At 42.5% G+C, this 18,421-nt stretch overlaps 1 protein-coding gene across 1 annotated transcript in view; it reads left to right on the top strand.

The window, feature by feature from the left end:
- Positions 1-18,421, top strand: part of ADGRL3 (adhesion G protein-coupled receptor L3) — a 1,741,359-nt gene that overhangs the window by 1,376,928 nt on the left and 346,010 nt on the right. The window contains exon 11 of the mRNA XM_053703187.1: positions 1,039-1,224. Coding sequence (XP_053559162.1) covers positions 1,039-1,224 — 186 coding nt within the window. The remainder of the gene's footprint in view (positions 1-1,038; positions 1,225-18,421) is intronic.

Raw genomic sequence — 18,421 nt, 5'->3', positions numbered from 1 at the left:
TCTAGGCCATAGGGATTTATAATGAGTTTCATAGAAAATTATGCTTTAAACATCTAATTATTAAGCAGTACGTTTAATTGAATACTGATGTACATCTCCCTTAATTAAACCTATCAAAGTATTGTTTCTTAATCATTTCTCTTTCAGTCTTCAGATTTTTCTAACAATATGAAAAAATAAAATCTTTTCCCCCAGTTATATACTTATTCTGATATGTAATTTTGTATATTTCTTAAGCAAAATAAATTAGGATTGGTTCTTTAAATCTATGTCAGTTAAAGATTTTGTTTTTTTAGTTTGTTACATTGTACCGAGGGTAAATATGAGAACATAGGCCATTCTTTTCAACACCTCATTATCACCCTCATACTACAGTCAAAACAACTAGTAAGAAGTGTGCATATAATTAATTCAGTGTGCAGACACAGTGAATCTCACTGACAAAAAACATTAGACGAAATTCCAAATAAAGGTATACTTTTTCAGATAAAAAATAATAGACTTATAAGGGATACACTGGATATGGTATGAATTGTTAAGTCAGCTCCTGAACATCAATGAGCTACTAGGACCTAGCTAAACAAAACTGGTAAGCCAGTGATGAGGCAGTAGGGCATTGCTGCTCCTAATATATGCTTTTTAGTAAAGGATACCAAGAAAATTAATTTGATTTAATAACAGAATTTTGAATCATGGAAGTGTGTTGACTTATATTTCCTTTTAATTAATTGGTCTCCATTGGCAGACATAATATAAACAAAAATTTGATTGCTTAATTGTAATATTTGCAATCCATACACACTCATTTAAGTATAAGACATTCCTTGGCAACTTCTTACTTTGGCTATGAGTCAAATTTTGCGCCTGTGTTATGGAACTGTTCCATCACATCTTTTCCTATATGACTATAATTGTGGCTCCAATGCCCCAACATCTGGCAGTTGACTTATAATGTACCATAATAGTATGAATGAACTGGTTGTTTTATGTCAAAATATAGGCACATCATTTTTGTTTCCATTTCTTTTTTCTTTGTAGCTGAAATCACAGGAAACGGCTGCCAACATTGCAAGGGAACTTGCAGAGCACACCAAAGGACACTTGAATGCTGGAGACATAACATATTCAGTCCGTGCCATGGATCAGCTGGTAGATTTGCTGGACGTTCAACTTAGGAACTTAACTCCAGGTGGAAAAGACAGTGCAGCACGAAGCCTAAATAAAGTAAGCATTAAAGATAGTCTATTTGTGTGTATATACAATACATCAAACCATAAAACATTAGCGTTTAAGGTTCAAACAGCTCTTCCCTTTTAAACAACTTTCGAAAAACAGTATTTGTGACACACGATTAAACTCATTGAATACTATCTCTAAGACAGGTCCATATATGAATTACTGTACACAATGAAATTCCTTTATTAGAACTTTATTACACTTCAAGTTAAAATTTTCTAAACAAAAAATTAGACACACTTTAGCTAATAGAACCACATAAAAAAATCTATATAAAATTATTAGTAGCATAATTTAGTTGCAAACCCACTGCAGCATTTAAGATCTTTGATGCATATGACACAGAATGTTTTTAACTAGAAGTCTTCCATTTTTTATTTATGTGTAGAAAGTCCTTAAATGTGTACTTCACTCTGTAGATAATACACACAGTGACTCTTGAATCCATGAGACCTTAGGCAGAGCTCAAGTAGAAGGCCTCTTTTAACATTAAAAACTGGAAAATCTTTGGATGAGGGCACTACAGAAAGGAAAGTAAAAGGCAATTTCCATATTAACAGACGCTACAACACAGTATGATAGAACATGGATGTTTCTAGGTTGTAAAAAAAACAAAGGAGCTTGAGTAGGGTTGCCACCTGTCCCTTAAAATACAGAACACTTATAAGTTACACATGCTGCAGGGTGTGCAGGGAGGAATATGAATAGTGCTGTCCAGAAACACAATACATGTTCCTCCTTGCACACCCTGCAGCATGTGTAACTCATAAGTGTCCAGGAAAACATGGCTGAGGTGGCAACCCTAAGCTTGAGTCAATAGGAAAATGTAATGGCTGTGTCTGGTCTGCAAGTAGCATACATTTTACTGTGAATTAAAGTTATGCTGAAGCTGCTTCATAATAATCCTTAGGTAGCAAATATCAATTCTAACACTTTAATTTCCTCTTTGCTTAGCAGATGTTTGTAAGAATGTAAGGGAGCTGCTGCAGAAATGCACTGAGCATGAAACTTCTGTGCTGCAGATTCCCTTCAAGCAAAACCACACATAGCTCTCTCATAATGGAGGAAGTTATTAGTGGTAGGCAGACAAAACTGTATTTCATCAGTGCACCCAAACTGTGACCTCTTGGTGACATTCAACCAAACAAGGGTTTTTTTATGTGACTAAGTTAGTACTTTATAAAAAGTGTACATTTGTAAATAGTTTGCACTAAGTAGTATATATAATATAATTTCTTTTAAAGTTACTAAAGTATTACATAATGTTAAAGGGACAGTAAAACCACAATTAAGTTTTTGTGAATTAAGGTATGCAAATTTAAACAACTTTCCAATTTACTTCTATTACCAGATTGACTTTGTTCTGTTGAAGAGGAAAGCTAGATAGGCTGATAGGCTCTTAGGAGGGTGAATATGTCTTAGCAGTTTATGGCAGAATTGTTTGCAACTATGTATAACATTGCTACAAAGATTGTTGCAAAACTGCTGCCAGATAGTCATCTGGCAGCAGTTTTGCAACAATGTCAAAAACGGTATGCTTCCGAGTATTACTCTTTAACAAAGGATAACATTTTAGGATTACTCTTTAACCCTAGACGCCATGCCTAACAGTGCTGGCTTTAACGCCATTAGGATGGCCTCCCCCTTTTACACAATCAAAAATTGCAATGGGGGGTGCCTAGCAGCGTAGGCAGTCCCCCATGATCCAATCCCGGTCTTGAAATTACGTGATGTCATCAAGGATCGCATGATTTAGTTTTTCCAGCAAGCGTTTACATTGTAAATTTGTTCCGGTGTTAAACAGTTGATGCCGGCACAAAGGGCTTAAAAGGACTGTAAGCACCTTGTAATTGCAGTGAATACAAATAATAGTAATACCCTGTAGTGATTACATATTAAGCAAACATTTAAAGTGATACTAAAAGTGATATAATATAGGCTTTGTGAGCCTCCTCTGTGGTCTGCACTCAGTGTTATCTTCTATTCATTAATATTTTGGAAGAGTTTCAAAACTAAGGGCTAGATTACAAGTGGAACTCAAAATATTGCAGGTGTGTTGGGGGAGAGGATGGTAAGCACATTTAGATAATTTTTTAAACAAGGGAAGGGGGGGGATTGTCAGTTCAAACATAATAGAACAGATAGGTTAATCTGTTGTAAATATGTAAAATTTTAAATATCACTGGAGAATTAATTTCCTTTCCTCTAGCCTTGGAATAAACAGTGCTTCTGGCTACTTTGTATATGGGCCTTTAATATATTTCAAAAAAGTAATAATTTAACCTCTCAAGCACTTTTTTTGAGAGAAAACATATCAGGTTTGGCTAAACTCTCCCCATAATCTAAATTCTCCATTCCCCTTATCAATTTAGTTGCCCTTCCCTCAACTTTTTCTAATTCTGCAATGTATTTTTCAGCAATTGGTCCCCCGATCTGCATTCCATACTCAAACAGCAGTCTTAACATGGATTTATATAGAGACTGAATTATGCTTTCCTCCCTTGTATCAATATTTAACACAATCTATTTCTCAACAAAACATGCTGATTTAAACTCAATCTTTTTTTACACAAATATATAAATATAATCTTTTTTAATCCCTTCAAGTATTTTCCCCAATATTGATGTCAAACTTACTGGTCTATAGCTTCCTGAATCATCCCTGCTTCTCTTTTCAAAAAGTGGCACCACTGTTCAGTATGCTTTGCCCTTGCGTTGTCTCAAACCTGTTTGTGAGAGCTCCTGTGTTTTACCTGGCTGCCTGATGTCCTTCCTGGTTCCTGATCCCTGGCTTGTTCCTGACTCTGCTGTTTTCCTTGTTCCTGATTCTGGCTCGTCTGACTATTCGTTTTGGCTCCTGACTCAGTTCGTCTGACTACCAGCTCTGGTTTTGACTCCTGACTTGTTATTTGACTTGTGGACTTTTTATTATTTTTTGCTATTAATAAAGGTGTGATTATTTTTGCACTTCTCGTCTCAGTCTGATTCCTGGCACCCTGACATTACGCAAGGGCCATGAATCCTGATGGTGCTAATAATCCACCTTTATCTGCCATCATTTCCAGGATGGATGAACAGGATCACCGCTTGGATCAATTTGCACTAGCCGTGCAAACCCTGCTGACTCGCACTGAACATTTGGACCAAAGTGTCCCGCAAGTTATGGCTGCTCCTGTTTCCGCTGCTGCACCTATGCCTACCAGGAGCATGTCCGGTTCTGCACCTCTACCTCAGCGATATGGAGACGATCCTATTCAGTGCAGAGGGTTTTTGAACCAGGTGGGCATTTACTTTGAGATTTTACCTCAGGCGTTTCCCTCTGACAGAGCTAAGGTGGGATTTCTCATCTCGTTACTCTCTGACACAGCTCTTGCCTGGGCTAATCCCTTGTGGGAGACTAATAAACCTGTGATTTCAAATTACCCTGAATTTGTGGCCTCCTTTCGAAGGGTATTTGATGTTCCGGCTCGCTCCTCCTCTGCTGCTAAATGACTCATGTCCATTCAGCAAGGTACAAGATCTGTTGCTCAGTATGCTATTGAGTTCCGTACGCTTGCCGCAGAGGTAGGTTGGAACAATGAAGCTCTTGTTGCCCCCTTCTTTCATGGGCTCTCTGATGCGATCAAAGACGAAGTTGCTGCCAGAGATTTACCAGAGGATCTCGAGGCATTGGTGTCTTTTTTTATCTTAATTGACATCAGACTCGGAGAGAGGCCCTCTTTCAAGGAGTGCTTGCGGAAGCCTCCTGTTCCATTGTCTCCTACGTGTTCGTTCCCACCCATGCCTCCCTCTCTTCTATGCCTCCTGGTCCCGAGTAACCAGGTACTGCTGAGCCGATGCAGCTGGGATTTACGCGTCTTTTCGCGGCGGAGAGGGACTTTAGGAGGAGGGAGGGGCTCTGCCTCTATTGTGGGTTACAGGGCCACCTTTTGAAGTCTTGTCCTACACAGCCGGGAAACGCTCACACCTAAGGTCCTGTCGGGGGCAGACCTTGGGTGGTTTATCCTCGTCCCCGGAACCACTTAAGGAGAAACCTTTGGTCACGGTTGTCCTTTCCTGGGTGGACTCCTCCATAGTCACTCAGGCTCTTGTTGACTCCAGTGCTGCGGGTTATTTCATTGACAGTGCTTTTGTATCAAAGCACTCCATTCCTGTTTTGCTCCGTTGTCCATGGCTGTTGGGGCTCTCCATTTTGAAACCCTCCAGTTCCAGGTGATAAACTCTCTGCATTTTACGGTTGTTCTGGGTTATCCCTGGCTCTAAAACTCTCCCTGGCTCCAAAAGCTCTCGACTGGCACAGGTCCGAAATTTTGTCGTGGTCCCCGCAATGTATTTCCACTTGTCTTCGGAAACCAGTTAAAGTCTTGTGCACTTCTTCAGTATCTCAATTGCCAGAGGAGTACTGAGAGTTCCTAGACATGTTTGACAAGGTGCGTGCCCATACGTTGCCTCCTCACCGGTCTTACGATTGTGCCATAGACCTGCAACCCGGAGCCATTCCTCCTCGAGGCCGGGTGTACCCTCTGTCTGTTGCAGAGAATTGTGCTATGGAGTAGTATGTTGCCGATGCTCTGTCGTGGGGGATCATCTGCAAATCCTGCTCTCCTGCAGGGGCTGGCTTCTTGTTTGTGAAGAAAAAGGGTGGCGAGTTAAGACCATGTATCAATTATAGGGGTCTTAATCGTCTTACCATTAAGAATGCTTACCCTATGCCGCTTATTACGGAACTCTTTGACCACCTCAATGGAGCTACAGTCTTTACTAAACTTGATTTGAGAGGAGCGTACAATCTCGTAAGGATTATGGAGGGCCACGAATGGAAAACAGCATTTAACACCAGGAGCGGGCATTATGAGTATCTTGTAATGCCCTTTGGCCTAGGTAATGCTCCTGCTGTTTTCCAGGAATTTATTAATGATGTCCTACGAGATATGTTGCAACAGTGTGTTGTGGTTTACTTAGACGACATCCTCATATACTCACCCACACTTGAGGCTCATCGTTCTGATGTTACACGGGTACTTCAGAGACTACGTGAGAACGGCTTGTTTTGTAAACTCGAGAAATGTGAGTTGCATCAGACTCAAGTAACCTTCCTAGGTTATGTTATCTCCGTTGCAGGGTTCTCCATGGATCCTGACAAGTTATTTGCAGTTCTGCAGTGGTCTCGCCCAGTTGGTCTTCGGTCTATTCAACGTTTTTTGGGGTTCGCCAATTACTATAGAAAGTTTATTAAAAACTTTTCTTCCTTTGTCAAACCTATCACAGACATGACCCGTAAAGAGAATGATCCACTCCATTGGTCGCCTACTGCCATTAAGGCCTTTGATAGTCTTAAGACTGCCTTTGCTGCCGCTCCAGTTCTGGCTCATCCTAACGCTGTCCTGCCTTTCGTTCTTGAGGTTGATGTGTCTAAGACTGGAGTAGGTGCCCTCTTGTCTCAACGTCCTACTCCTGACGGTTCTTTGCATCCGTGTGGTTTCTTCTCTAGGAAATTGTCTCCAGTGGAATGCAATTATGAAATTGGCGACAGGGAATTACTGTCTATAATTTTGGCACTTAAGGAATGGAGGCATCTTCTCAAGCGTACTAGCATGCCAGTGCTCATTGTTACTGACCACAAGAATTTAACTTATCTATCTGAAGCAAAACGTTTGTCGCCCCGACAGGCCAGATGGGTGCTATTTTTGTCTCGGTTTAATTATGTGGTCTCCTACCTGCCTGGTAGTAAGAATGTTAGGGCTGATGCCCTCTCTCGACAATTTTCGCCTCTGTCGAAGGAGGAGTCTGTACCTACTCCTGTTATACCTCCTGACCATATTTTGGCTACCATACGTACTAATTTGACTTCTCCTTTGAGGGAGGAGATCCTGGCTGCACAAACCAATTCACCTCCTGAGAAACCTAGTGGTAAGTGTTTTGTTCCTGAGAATATTCGAACTAAACTTTTGTACACTTACCACTATCCTAAAGCCGCAGGTCACCCAGGCAAGAACCAAATGATTTGGTCTGTCACTCGACAATTCTAGTGGCCAGGTCTTCGTTCTGATGTTGCTGCGTATGTTGCCTCCTGCTCAGTTTGTGTACAGAATAAGACTCCTCGACGTCTTCCTGTGGGTCTTCTTGAACCTATTGCTAATGGTGAGCTTCCTCGGACACATCTTTCCATGGACTTCATTGTCGAGCTCCCTGTTTCCAATGGCAATACTGTTATCCCTATGGTGGTTGACCGTTTTTCTAAAATGTTACGTTGCATTCCCTTGATGTAGCTGCCTACCGCTCAGGAGCTTGCTTCCATTTTTGCCCGGGAGGTCTTCCGTTTACATGGGTTACCCAAGGAGATAGTGTCGGACCGGGGTAGCCAGTTTGTCTCCAGATTTTGGCGTTCCTTTTGTGCTCAAATGGGGATCCAGCTTTCCTTCTCCTCGGCATATCACCCTCAAACCAATGGGGCTTCGGAACGGTCTAATCAAGCTCTGGAACAGTTCCTCCGTTGCTATGTCTCAGATCACCACAATAATTGGTCTGAACTGTTACCTTGGGCAGAGTTTGCTCGTAATAGTGCTATTAATGCTTCCTCCAAGTTATCCCCATTCATGGCGAATTATGGGTTTCAACCATCCTTGTTGCCCGATTCATTCATGTCTCAGGGTATTACGGCTTTGGAGGAGCATCTCCGGCAACTCCGTTCCACGTGGGTGCAGATTAAGGATTGCCTTCATCATTCTATGCAGCGCCAAAAGTTCCAGGCTGATCGTAGGCGTCTCCCTGCACCTTCCTACCAGGTTGGTGAGAGAGTTTGGCTGTCCTCCTGCAACTTGAACCTTTGTGTGCCTTCCAATAAATTGGCTCCCGGTTATGTTGGTCCTTTTCGAATACTCCGACAGGTTAATCCTGTGGCTTACGCTCTTGACCTTGTTCCTGCTATGCGCATCTCCAATGTTTTTCATGTCTCCCTCTTGAAACTATTGGTTTGTAATCGATTTACCACTGTGTTGCCTCATCCCAGTCCTATCCTTGTTGACAACCATGAGGTGTATGAGGTCAGCAGCATTATTGACTCTTGTATGTCCAGGGGCCGTGTACAGTATTTGGTTCACTGGAGGGGCTATGGTCCGCAGGAGCGTTCTTGGGTTCCCTCCTCTGATGTTCATGGTCCTGCCCTCCTCCGTGCCTTCCATGCCTGTTTCCCCAATAAGCCTTTTGTCCTCCCGCGGGGGAGGGGTCGTTGAAGGGAGGGTACTGTCAGGGTTTTTTCCCTGTTGTGTTTGCCATGTGCTGCTGGCATCCATTTTACTCACCTCTCTTCCTAACTTGGTGCATTGTGGGGGATGCTGCTCATTGCCTGCACTTCCTTTTATGGCCAGACTGTTGTGCATCATCCATGTGAGACAGGATGCAGTCTCAGAATTGTGATGTCATCACTTATTATTTAAAGGGCCTCTGTTCAGTATGCTTTGCCTTTGCGTTGTCTCAGACCTGTTTGTGAGAGCTCCTGTGTTTTACCTGGCTTCCTGACGTCCTTCCTGGTTCCTGATCCCTGGCTTGTTCCTGACTCTGCTGTTTTCCTTATTCCTGATTCCGGCTCGTCTGACTATTCGCTTTGGCTCCTGACTCGGCTCGTCTGGCTACCAGCTCTGGTTTTGACTCCTGGCTTGTTATTTGACTTGTGGACTTTTTATTATTTTTTGCTATTAATAAAGGTGTGATTATTTTTGCACTTCTCGTCTCAGTCTGATTCCTGGCACCCTGACAATGATGGACTTCTCTCTTTTATCCTCATGTACTATTTTACTACAGTCCATTCTTACGTATGCAAAAAAAAAAAAAAAAACTTGAAAGCTGGTGAGAAATGAAAAATAAAATAAATAAAAAGTGAGACAAAATCATCAGCTTTGAAATAGCAAGATACTAATGAGAGATGAAATTCTTTACAGGGGCAGTATAGTCTGTATGTTGGACCTATGGAAAAAAATTCTGACCACACCTCTAAAATGCCTTGGAATGCCCACTGTCATCCCTTGAGCCATCTTCTGTTATACACAGAGATACACTAAAATAACAAAATAGAAATGTAAATAATTTACAGTTAAATACATGTGCATAAACTATTCTGCAAGTGTGTTTCCAACAAGGTCCCATGAAAAATTCTGAAGCATCTAGGAATCTAGGACATTGTATCAATGTGTATAACGGTACTAGGATATGCATAGTATTATCAGAAAGCAAAGCAATGGATTCCAAAGAAGTGACATGGACCATAAGGCCTTTTCGTTTTAGGAAAATTGTAGTCATCAAGTCTTTGCTATATATCTGAAAAATGTAAGACACAGATTAACCCCTGGTAGTCAATTTCAAAATGTATTTAGCATGGATGACAACCACATGTCGTCATCCGGGTGGGCTCTTTTAAAGCTCATCGCAGCTCTCCCATGCACAAAGCCCTAGGAACCCAGAGGTGCTGGGAAGGACCACTGGGCTTAAAGAAGCTGGATGGGTTGGCATTCAGACCCCTCAATCCTAGCTACCTTAAGCCAGACCCATAATTTGAAAGCTAATTGGTTTGCTTGTTAAAGTTTAAGCACATTTTTTTAAAAAAAAAGTAAAAATACACCTGTTTTAATGTATTTAACACATATACAGTGGGGAAAAAAGTATTTAGTCAGCCACCAATTGTGCAAGTTCTCCCACTTAAGACAATGAGAGAGGCCTGTAATTTCCATCATAGGTATACCTCAACTATGAGAGACAAAATATGGAAACAAATCCAGACAATCACATTGTCTGATTTGGAAAGAATTTATTTGCACATTATGGTGGAAAATAAGTATTTGGTCAATATCAAAAGTTCATCTCAATACTTTGTTATACATCCTTTGTTGGCAATGACAGAGGTCAAACGTTTTCTGTAAGTCTTCACAAGGTTGTCACACACTGTTGCTGGTATGTTGGCCCATTCCTGCATGCAGACCTCCTTTAGAGCAGTGATGTTTTGGGGCTGTCGCTGGGCAACACAGACTTTCAACTCCCTCCAAAGGTTTTCTATGGGGTTGAGATCTGGAGACTGGCTAGGCCACTCCAGGACTTTAAAATGCTTCTTACTAAGCCACTCCTTTGTTGCCCGGGCAGTGTGTTTGGGATCATTGTCATGCTGAAAGACCCAGCCACGTTTCATCTTCAATGCCCTTGCCGATGGAAGGAGGTTTGCACTCAAAATCTCACGATACATGGCCCCATTCATTCTTTCATGTACATGGATCAGTCGTCCTGTTCCCTTTGCTGAGAAACAGCCCCAAAGCATGATGTTGCCACCCCCATGCTTCACAGTAGGTATGGTGTTCTCTCTCCTCCAAACATGACAAGTTGTGTTTCTACCAAACAGTTCTACTTTGGTTTCATCTGACCATATGACATTCTCCCAACCCGCTTCTGGATCATCCAAATGCTTTCTAGCAGACGGGCCCGGACATGTACTGGCTTAAGCAGGGGGACACATCTGGCACTGCAGGATCTGAGTCCTTGGCAGCGTAGTGTGTTACTGATGGTAGCCTTTGTTACGTTGCTCCAGCTCTCTGCAGGTCATTCACAAGGTCCCCCCGTGTGGTTCTGGGATGTTTGCTCACCGTTCTTGTGATCATTTTGCCCCCACGGGGTGAGATCTTGCATGGAGCCCCAGATCAAGGGAGATTATCAGTGGTCTTGTATGTCTTCCATTTTCTAATTATTGCTCCCACAGTTGATTTCTTCACACCAAGCTGCTTGCCTATTGCAGATTCAGTCTTCCCAGCCTGGTGCAGGTCAACAATTTTGTTTCTGGTGTCTTTCGACAGCTCTTTGGTCTTCACCATAGTGGAGTTTGGAGTGTGACTGTTTGAGGTTGTGGACAGGTGTCTTTTATACTGATAACAAGTTCAAACAGGTGCCATTAATACAGGTAATGAGTGGAGGACAGAGGAGCCTCTTAAAGAAGAAGATACAGGTATGTGAGAACCAGAAATCTTGCTTGTTTGTAGGTGACCAAATACTTATGTTCCACCATAATTTGCAAATAAATTCTTTCCAAATCAGACAATGTGATTGTCTGGATTTGTTTCCACATTTTGTCTCTCATAGTTGAGGTATACCTATGATGAAAATTACAGGCCTCTCTCATCTTCTTAAGTGGGAGAACTTGCACAATTGGTGGCTGACTAAATACTTTTTTTTCCCCACTGTATAACTTTAAAACAGACAATCAAAAAGGCCTAGATACCCCAAGACCACTTATTTTTTTAAAGCCCCTTACCCCCTCTTTAAAATAAAGCTCCTATATAAGTTTTAATATCCAGGTGATCACTGAAGTAATAGTGATCACCTGGTGTGAATAAATGTCCATATTTTTGCATAGAGGCTCATGGGAGCCCCCTATGTGCAGATCAAAGTTACATAACTATACCGAAAGGCCCTTATTTATATGAGGAAAACCCCTTTTCTCTTTGGATGCTTAAAGGGACAGTCTATACAGCGCAAGTTCCTGTGTGTCATATAGATAGTATTGTGCTCACTCCCGTATATAGATAGTATTGTGCTCACACTGGCTGAAATGCAAGTCTATCACAAGAACTAAAATAAGTGGGCAGTCTGCAGAGTCTTAGATACAAGGTAATCACAAAGGTAAAAAACAAAATTTATGCTTACCTGATACATTTCTTTCTTTTGCGATGTACCGAGTCCACGGTTTCATCCTTACTTGTGGGATATTATCCTTCCTAACAGGAAGTGGCAAAGAGAGCACCCACAGCAGAGCTGTCTATATAGCTCCCCCCTTAACTCCACCCCCCAGTCATTCTCTTTGCCGGCTAGTTAGTTTTTATTTTTCTTCAAGCAAGAGTTTGTTAATTTTAAATGGTACCGGTGTGTACTATTTACTCTCAGGCAGGAGATGGATGAAGATTTCTGCCTATAGGATGATGACCTTAGCATTTGTAACTAAGGTCCACTGCTGTTCCCACAGAAGCTGAGGAGTACAGGAAAACTTCAGTGTGAGGAACGGTTTCTTGCTATACAGCAATGAGGTATGTTCAGTCATTTTTTCTGGAGAGACTGTGATATTTCAGAAAGGCTGACAGTATCCCCATGAGGGGAAGGGTAAGCAGTAATCCAAGACGTATAGGGGCATTACTAAGCTTGCATAAAGGGCTGAACTTATAGTTGACACTCAGTTTGAATGATATATAGCAAACGGTTGTGTGTTCTGGGAGTGCTGTTAACAATACTTTAAGGGACAACTGTATTGAGGGTACACTTGGCTTTTTGGGGTTTTTAGAACCCACATGGCTGTAAAAACGCTTGGTATGTTTTTTTGAAGGCCTTAGTAACATCGAGTGAGATGGGCGGGGCCTATTTTCGCGCCTCAGTTGCACAGTTGTTTTCTCTAGACAAGCAGCAATCTACAACACCGGAGGGTCCTGGTGAACTTCTTGGGCCAAATCGAAGCTTTATCCCCACATTACCAATCCCTAAGGGCAGGAAGGCGCCACAGCAAAGCTGTGGCAAGGTGCTGACAGGGGTTTTACCGTTTTTTTGGCACTTTGTCAATCCGGTTTCCATATTTGGGGGTTAATTGTTTAAATTGCTTGTGGTGCAATCTTATTAAAGCTTATTGATTCTACTGTAAAAAAATCGGAAAATTTGAGGAAATTTTAAGCAGTTCTGCAGTTTGTGTATGCCTTTTTTTCTCTTAAAGGCACAGTACTGTTTTTTTATCATTGTTGTTTTTTCATTGAATAATGTGTTTTCCAAGCTTGCTTGTCTCATTACTAGCCTGTTCAACATGTCTGACATTGAGGAAACTCATTGCTCAATATGTTTAGAAGCCATTGTGGAACCCCCTCTTAGAAAGTGTCCCACATGTACTGATATGTCTATAAATTGCAAACAGCATATTTTGACTTATAAGAGTTTGGCACTGGATGATTCTCAGACAGAAGGAAATCAGGTTTTGCCATCTAGTTCTCCCCAAGTGTCACAACCAGTAACGCCCGCACAAGTGACGCCAAGTACCTCTAGTGCGTCTAATTCTTTCACCTTGCAAGATATGGCCTCAGTTATGAATACTACCCTCACAGAGGTTTTTATCTAAACTGCCTAGGTTGCAAGGGAAGCGCAGTAGCTCTGGGTTAAGAACAAATGCTGAGCCTTCTGACGCTTTAGTAGCCGTATCCGATGTACCCTCACAATGTTCAGAGATGGGGATGAGGGATTTGCTATCTGAGGGAGAGATTTCTGATTCAGGAAAGATGTTCCCTCAGACAGATTCAGATATGACAGCATTTAAATTTAAGCTAGAACACCTCCGCTTATTGCTCAGGGAGGTTTTAGCGACTCTGGATGATTGCGACCCTATTGTAGTTCCAGAGAAATTGTGTAAAATGGACAAATATTTAGAGGTTCCTGTTTACACTGATGTTTTTCTGGTCCCTAAGAGGATTTTGGACATTGTTACTAAGGAGTGGGATAGACCAGGTATTCCGTTTGCTCCCACTCCTGTTTTTAAGAAGATGTTTCCCATATCTGACACCATACGGGACTCGTGGCAGATGGTCCCTAAGGTGGAGGGAGCTATTTCTACTCTGTTCATCAGGGTTTTCTTCTCCAGCCTATAGCGTGCATTGTTCCTGTAACCATTGCAGCTGCCTTTTGGTTTGAGGCTCTGGAAGAGGCTCTTCAGGTGGAGACCCCTTTAGATGATATTCTGGATAGAATTAGGGCTCTTAAGCTAGCTAATTATTTCATTATAGACGCTGCTTTTTATCTGGATAAATTAGCGGCAAAGAATTCAGGTTTTGCCATTTTAGCGCGTAGAGCGTTATGGCTTAAGTCCTGGTCGGCTTATGTGTCGTCAAAATCTAATCTTTTGACCATCCCTTTCAAGGGTAAGACCCTATTCAGGCCTGAACTGAAAGAGATCATTTCAGATATCACTGGAGGGAAGATTCATGCCCTTCCTCAGGATAAGTCAAATAAGATGAGGACCAAACAAAATAATTTTTGTTCCTTTCGAAACTTCAAGGGTCCCGCTTCCTCTTCCCCTGCTGCAAAGCAAGAGGGGAACTTTGCTCAATCCAGGCCAGTCTGGAGACCTAACCAGGCGTGGAACAAGGGTAAACAGGCCAAGAAGCCTGCTGCTGCCACCAAGACAGCATGAAGGGGTAGCCCCCAATCCGGGACCAGATCTAGTAGGGGGCAGACTCTCTCTCTTTGCTCAGGCTTGGACAAGAGACATTCAGGACTCCTGGGCTGTAGAAATTTTAACCCAGGGGTATCTTCTAGATTTCAAAGATTCTCCTCCAAGGGGGAGATTCTATCTTTCTCAATTGCCAGACAAAAAGAGAGGCGTTCTTACGCTGTGTAGAAGATCTATTTACCTTGGGAGTGATCTGCCCAGTTCTGAAAACAGAACAGGGGCAGGGGTTCTACTCCAATCTCTTTGTGGTTCCCAAAAAAGAGGGAACCTTCAGACCAATTCTAGCTCTCAAGATCTTAAACCAATTCCTAAGAGTCCCATCGTTCAAGATGGAGACCATTCGGACTATTTTACCAATGATCCAGGAAGGTCAATATATGACCACCGTGGACTTAAAGGATTCGTATCTACACATTCCTATCCACAAAGATCATCACCAATTCCTCAGGTTTGCCTTTCTGGACAAGCATTACCAGTTTGTGGCTCTTCCATTCGGGTTGGCCACGGCGCCAAAAATTTTCACAAAGGTGCTAGGGTCCCTTCTTGCGGTCCTAAGGCCGCGGGGCATAGCGGTGGCGCCTTATCTAGACGACATCCTAATTCAAGCGTCGAATTTCCAACTAGCCAATTCTCACATGGACATAGTGTTGGCCTTTCTAAGATCTCATGGGTGGAAGATGAACGTAAAAAAGAGTTCTCTTTCCCCTCTCACAAGAGTTTCATTTCTAGGGACTCTGATAGACTCGGTGGACATGAAAATATTTCTGACGGAGGTCAGGAAATCAAAGATTTTGACCACCTGCCGAACTCTTCATTCCATTCCTCGGCCGTCAGTGGCTCAGTGTATGGAGGTAATCGGACTAATGGTAGCGGCAATGAACTTAGTTCCATATGCTTGCTTACATCTCAGACCACTGCAACTATGCATGCTCATACAGTGGAATGGGGATTATGCAGATTTATCTCCTCAGATAAATCTGGATCAGGAGACCAGAGAGTCTCTTCTTTGGTGGTTGTCACAGGATCACCTGTCCCGGGGAATGTGTTTCCGCAGGCCAGCGTGGGTTATAGTGACAACAGACGCCATCCTACTGGGCTGGGGGGCAGTTTGGAATTCCCTGAAAGCACAGGGTTTGTGGACTCAGGAGGAGGCTCTCCTACCGATAAATATTCTGGAATTAAGAGCAATATTCAATGCTCTTCAGGCGTGGCCTCAGCTGGCTTCGGCCAGATTAATCAGATTTCAGTCGGACAACATCACGACTGTGGCTTATATCAATCATCAGGGGGGAACAAGGAGTTCCTTAGCGATGATAGAAGTTTCCAGAATAATCCGATGGGCAGAGACTTGCCATCTATCAGCGATCTATATCCCAGGGGTAGAGAACTGGGAGGCAGATTTTCTAAGTCATCAGACTTTTCATCCGGGGGAGTGGGAACTCCATCCGGAGGTGTTTGCTCAACTGGTTCAGCTATGGGGCACACCAGAATTGGATCTGATGGCGTCTCCTCAGAACGCCAAACTTTATTGTTACGGATCCAGGTCAAGGGATCCTCAGGCAGTACTGATAAATGCTCTAGCAGTACCCTGGTCGTTCAACCTGGCTTATGTGTTTCCACCATTCCCTCTCCTTCCGCGTCTTATTGCCAGAATCAAACATGAGAGAGCTTCAGTGATTTTGATAGCACCTGCGTGGCCACGCAGGACTTGGTATGCAGACCTGGTGGACATGTCATCTCTGCCACCGTGGACTCTGCCACTGAGACAGGACCTTTTGATTCAAGGTCCGTTCAATCATCCAAATCTACTTTCTCTGCAACTGACTGCTTGGAGATTGAACGCTTGATTTTATCTAAGCGGGGTTTCTCTGAGTCAGTCATAGATACTTTGATTCAGGCTTGGAAGCCTGTCACCAGGAAAATCTATCATAAGATATGGCGTAAATATCTTTTTTGGTGCGAACCCAAAGGTTACTCATGGAGTAAGATCAGGATTCCTAGGATTTTGTCCTTTCTCCAAGAAGGATTGGAGAAAGGACTATCAGCTGGTTCCTTAAAGGGACAGATATCGGCTTTGTCTATTCTATTGCACAAGCGTCTGGCAGATGTCCCAGACATTCGTGCTTTCTGTCAGGCTTTAGTTAGAATCAAGCCTGTGTTTAAACCTGTTGCTCCGCGATGGAGTCTGATTCTAGTTCTTAAAGTTCTTCAGGTGGTTCCGTTTGAACCCATGCATTCCATAGATATTAAGCTTCTATCTTGGAAAGTTCTGTTTCTAGTTGCTATCTCTTCAGCTCGAAGAGTTTCGGAACTATTTTCATTACAATGTGACTCACCTTATCTTGTTTTTCATGCTGATAAAGTGGTTTTGCGTACCAAACCTGGGTTCCTCCCTAAGGTTGTTACTAACAGGAATATCAATCAGGAAATTGTTGTTCCTTCTCTGTGTCCTAATCCTTCTTCTAGAAGGAACGTCTGTTGCACAACTTGGACGTGGTTCGTGCTTTGAAGTTTTATTTGCAGGCAACCAAAGATTTTCGTCAAACATCTTCTTTGTTGTCTATTCTGGAAAGCGTAGAGGTCAAAAGGCTACGGCTACCTCTCTTTCCTTTTGGCTGAAAAGCATCATCCGTTTGGCTTATGAGACTGCTGGACAGCAGCATGCTGAAAGAATTACAGCTCACTCTACGAGAGCGGTGGCTTCCACATGGGCTTTTAAAAATGAAGCTTCTGTTGAACAAATTTGTAAGGCTGCGACTTGGTCTTCGCTTCATATCTTTTCCAAATTTTACAAATTTGATACTTTTGCTTCTTCGGAGGCTATTTTTGGGAGAAAGGTTTTGCAAGCAGTGGTGCCTTCCGGTTAGGTTCCCGTCTTGTCCCTCCCATCATCTGTGTCCTAAAGCTTTGGTATTGGTATCCCACAAGTAAGGATGAAACCGTGGACTCGGTACATCTTGCAAAAGAAAACAAAATGTATGCTTACCTGATAAATTTCTTTTTTTGTGATGTATCGAGTCCACGGCCCGCCCTGTCTATTCAAGACAGATAGTATTTTTTATTGAAAACTTCAGTCACCTCGGCACCTTATAGTTTCTCCTTTTTCTTCCTTGGCCTTCGGTCGAATGACTGGGGGGTGGAGTTAAGGGGGGAGCTATATAGACAGCTCTGCTGTGGGTGCTCTCTTTGCCACTTCCTGTTAGGAAGGATAATATCCCACAAGTAAGGATGAAACCGTGGACTCGGTACATCGCAAAAGAAAGAAATGTATCAGGTAAGCATAAATTTTGTTTTTTACCTCTGTGATTACCTTGTATCTAAGACTCTGCAGACTGCCCACTTATTTCAATTCTTGTGATAGACTTGCATTTCAGCCAGTGTGAGCACAATACTATCTATATACGGGAGTGAGCACAATACTATCTATATGACACACAGGAACTTGCGCTGTATAGAAAACCTGTCAAAATGCACTGAGATAAGAGGCTGTTTTGATGGCATAGAAATCCGTTTATGAGCCTACCTTGGTTTATCTTTCAACAAAGAATACCAAGTGAACAAAGCTAAATTGATGATGAGGATGATAGTAAATTTTAAAGTTGTTTAACATTGCAAGCTCTATCTGAATCATGAAAGTTTAATTTTGGCTTGACTGTCCCTTTAAAGTTGATTGAGATTAAATGATGGCATGGACAGTGTATGCCGCGTGAGCCTTCAGCCTTGCCAGAAACATAATTTAAGAAGCAGCAGTCTTAAACCCACTGCTCCTTAACTTGTCTGCCACCTCTGAGGTGGTGGACAGCAATCATCCTGATTGGATACAATCGGGATGATTGACATCCCCATTTGACATGAATTGCTTGTGCAATGATATATGGTATGCTGTCTGCATTTATCGATGTGGGATCATGTCTGCCCTCACATTAATAAATCAGCCCCAAACTCTTCAATATCTTAAAA

This window comes from Bombina bombina, chromosome 2 (assembly GCF_027579735.1).
Source record: "Bombina bombina isolate aBomBom1 chromosome 2, aBomBom1.pri, whole genome shotgun sequence".
Taxonomy (NCBI): Eukaryota; Metazoa; Chordata; class Amphibia; order Anura; family Bombinatoridae; genus Bombina; species Bombina bombina.
The sequence above is the reverse complement of the archived record's forward strand: the minus strand, read 5'-3'. Positions and strand labels throughout refer to the sequence as shown.